Source organism: Morus notabilis, unplaced genomic scaffold (genome assembly GCF_000414095.1).
Source record: "Morus notabilis unplaced genomic scaffold, ASM41409v2 Scaffold2224, whole genome shotgun sequence".
NCBI lineage: Eukaryota > Viridiplantae > Streptophyta > Magnoliopsida > Rosales > Moraceae > Morus > Morus notabilis.
Window position 1 is genome coordinate 232162 of NW_010367012.1, and position 4144 is coordinate 236305.

General features: G+C 30.9%; 1 protein-coding gene across 1 annotated transcript in view; it reads left to right on the top strand.

Annotated features, from left to right (window-relative positions):
* Positions 1–1882: 1882 nt before the first annotated feature.
* Positions 1883–4144, top strand: part of LOC21395024 (protein HEADING DATE 3A) — a 4254-nt gene continuing 1992 nt past the window's right edge. Inside the window, exons 1-2 of the mRNA XM_010111640.2 lie at positions 1883–2088; positions 2330–2391. Coding sequence (XP_010109942.1) covers positions 1891–2088; positions 2330–2391 — 260 coding nt within the window. The 5' untranslated portion in view covers positions 1883–1890. The remainder of the gene's footprint in view (positions 2089–2329; positions 2392–4144) is intronic.

Genomic DNA, 4144 nt, shown 5'->3' on the forward strand with positions numbered 1-4144 from the left:
TTTTAGTTATAGAAATTAATATGCTATAACTTGTCAAGTTATGGTTCATAACCAGATAAGTTATAGACAAATTTGTCAAGTTATGATTCATAATCAGATAAGTTATGGACAATAACTTATCAAGTTATGGTTCATAACCAGACAAATTATAGACGAAAATAGTAATTTAACCTATTTATTAACTTATATAAATTATTGACCTATTAATTTTAATTCACCTCAAATCTTAATTTATTTATCTTTTTCTCTCTTTTTGTTGTAGTGAATCTTTAATATATGAATGCACTCATTTGCGCAACATACTTTTTGGCATCCAACTGTAAAATTGTTCACCTGTGGAAAGTGCCTTATCTAAGAGTTTGTCGTTTTCACCTTAATTAAAACCGTAAAATATATGCTTTTGACCTATTTAGTCCACTGCAATTTTTAAATATGTTATGGACACCCCTTAATTGGCTTTTATAATTTTTTTTTTAAAAAAAAAACAAGTCACCTTCTTACTTCTTAATATTTATGAAAAAATAACTTACGAAAATCTTTTTCGTTTATAATTTTGATCTCATGTTTGTGCAATGACAAATTAAAATTTTCATTTATATTTTCGTATCACTTTAGTTTCTATAAACTAATAACGATAAGAATTTTCGACTTTTTTAACTAAATCAGTTCAAATTAAGCTCTTATAAAATCAAAAGGTTATTTTTTATGTACAATTAAAACACTAATTAAAAAGTCCAAATTTTTACTTTTCTTCTTATACTATTTACAAGTAAAAGCAATTGCTATCTCAAACCGCCCTAAATTGATAATTATACGTCAATACGAAGAACGAGCTACGATGGAGACTAAACGATCTTGGAAAATGAGAGCAAGCGTTTAGAGGTATGATAGGGAACATATATATATATATATATATATATATAGTTTTTCTGGTCCAAAACAGTAGTGAGTGTTCGTGTGTGTGTGTGTGTGAACACTCACAAATACAAGTGTGTTACGTATTTATCTTATAAGCCACATCTAGAAGCATTTTGTCAAGTTGGTTGTGGGAAGTGCGTACTCGAATATGGCTATTCTCAAGTGAGTGCACATCAGAAAACTAACGACAACACAACAACAATAAAAGACAAATTAAGTTGGTTCCAAGTCATGTACCTCTCTTCTAGCGTACAACATACATACATACATACATACATGTGTACGGCACTAATGAGTGAACTAGCTAGTAACTTGGCATGTCGAAAATTTTTAAATCGCGTTTGGTTGATGGATTCAAACCACATGATTAGAACAATTTTCGATTTACGTGTATTTTTTGTGAGACAAAATATTGTAACGAACCACGAACCATGATTCGAATTAGGGAACGAATCTAGGTACCAAACGGAATTCTCTCAAAAGATTGAAATATTAATATATGGTCTTTAATATGCATTACACATTATAAACGACACACACATATACATTATACACTGATTAATTTTACCAATATTTTTATGTATTGATCACAACATACATAATGAAGTCTTAATGCAATTTAAGTGACTTGTTTCAATATTAATTCCCGTGAAAGTATCAAACTTCGAAAAGGTGTCATGGACCGACACCTAAGCACGAGGGGCACCCGACTTTACAGTTAGCGTGAAAGAGGAAGAAGGCAACATCACCATTTTGTTTTTCTTTCTTTCTCGAGGGAAAAGAACGAAGGGAATTTACTAAGAATCTATTGATGTGTAGGGCAGCAAAAAGTGAGGAGAAGGGCATGCAAGGAAGTGAAATATATAAATAGCCCTTGGGTCTCTTGTCTTGAATATGAGCCTCGATATATATTGGATTCTAAAAAACTTGTAATAATAAATAGAGCTGTGTTTTCGTTATCAAATTAACAATATGCCTAGAGATAGAGACCCTCTTGTCGTTGGGAGGGTAATAGGTGATGTCTTGGACCCATTTGCAAGGTCTATTTCTCTTAGAGTCAATTACAGTAATAAGGAGGTTAACAATGGTTGTGAGCTTAAACCTTCTCAAGTTGTCAACCAACCTCGAGTTGACATTGGTGGGGATGACCTCAGGACCTTCTACACTTTGGTGAGTATATATAATATATACTGATTATGTGTATATATATATAAATATATATATTTATATGTATGTATGTATGCAATTCTTTTTTATATCTGAACTAATTATATATATATATATATATGCATGTGTTTTACATATATATTTTACCATTCTCATTCTGGCTCTTTGGTTTGCCTCTATTAATTATTTCTTCGATCGTGTCGTGGGTTTCTTTATGAATTCTCAAAGTACGTACTATTGCCAGATTATGGTCGACCCTGATGCCCCCAGTCCAAGCGACCCCAACCTACGCGAATACTTGCATTGGTATGTATTTCTTCAATGTTCTCAACTCCTCTTTTTCGATACATATACATAATGCACTATACAAATTTTCGTTTTGCGGTTCACAATTTGATATTATGTTTTAGCTGGTGTGTGCATGTGCATGCTGTTCTCTTATAAGCAATATCAAGCTGGAGTTGCTTTTCTTTTTCTTTTCACTGATGAATGCTAATTAAACTTGCTACGTGGTTCCTATAGGATAGTTCTAGATTACCATACGAATCCATTTCCCACCCAAGACAAAATTAATTATGTGCATGTTTATATATATATATATATATGTGTTAATATTAATCCTAGCTTACAAATCCTCACTCTATTCAGCTCATTTTATCTTTTTCAAGAAAGCAACTGTTTGTCAGTGTGGACACAAATTTTAAGGTCATTTCCATTTGTTTCTTAAACTTCCAGCTAAGTACTTTCTTCCCCCACTTTTTTTTTTTCTTTAGGAACTGAATCATTGAATTTGCATAACAGTAGTAGTCAAGGATAGGTCAAATTCTGCAGGAAATAATTGTATAAGTATTTCGTTTTTTTTTTTTTAATTGTTCTCCTTAAATTTCTCATAGTTTGACACTTTAGGTATTATTACTTGAAAAATTCTGAGGTAACGTGTTGAAAAAGAAAAAGAAAAATCATTATTGATGAGATGTAGTTTTAAAAGGGTAAACATAAGAATCATATATTAGAATAAAAAAATATATGTTAATTTAACAAAACTTGATTGACAGTTTAGAACGGTTGTTAATAATTGATAGAACTTTTTTCTTGTGATCACAACGACCAGTTCTTTGTATCCGCTAGTTATTCACAAAATAAGGCCGTTCCAGAACTTCTCAAAAATTTTCTCTCATAATTGAACTTAATTGTTTGTTTTTGTAAACTCGAGAACTAATTAAATTACTAGAAAGGAAGTAAAATTCAAAGTAGATCAAGTCACGTAAACTTGAAAGAAAAGGAGCATATACAAAATATGGTTATAATTGTATACAAATATAGACACCATGCATAAATTAATAAAATGATACATGACATGAACATCAAAAACTGAAAATTGAAAGGCACGCGACACAAACTTTTGAAATAGAGAATTTTAATGATGATAACTGATAAGATGAGGGTGAGTGACATATGTAAGGAATCAAAATCAACAATTATCTTCTGCTGGCCACTCCATATTATATGATGATGACATGTATTCTAGCTCATCTCATGCCCATCATGGAGCTAGAAACAATTTAGCCCCCTTTTTTTTCGATAGGTTTTCTATGGCCTTTGATTGATAGATTCCTTTGTGTCTTCACTGCATTATAAAGTAAGTGGACCACCACCCCCACACAAAAAAAAAGTACGTACCTTGGATTTACAAGGTTTGATATTCTCTCCTTCCTTCCATGGTGGGTCTTACATGAGGCTTCCACAATTTAACATTGAAAATATATGATGTACAATCCGTGTGTTAAGCATCATTGTTGTGGGACCCACTTTTTCACTGTGAACGTCCTGCAACATTATTTAAGAAGGGTTTCCACGATAAATGTGAACAAAATGAATTATGAGTAATATTTTACTTTTTATTTATATTAAAAATTATTTTTTATTTTAATATGATTTTATTTGATGTAACAGTTAAGTTTCAAACTAATTTCATGATTTAAAAAATATATAAAAAAAGTGCTTGCTCTATGACTCTAGTTTTTTTTTTTTTTTTTTTTTTCGGCTAAAAAAAAACCTT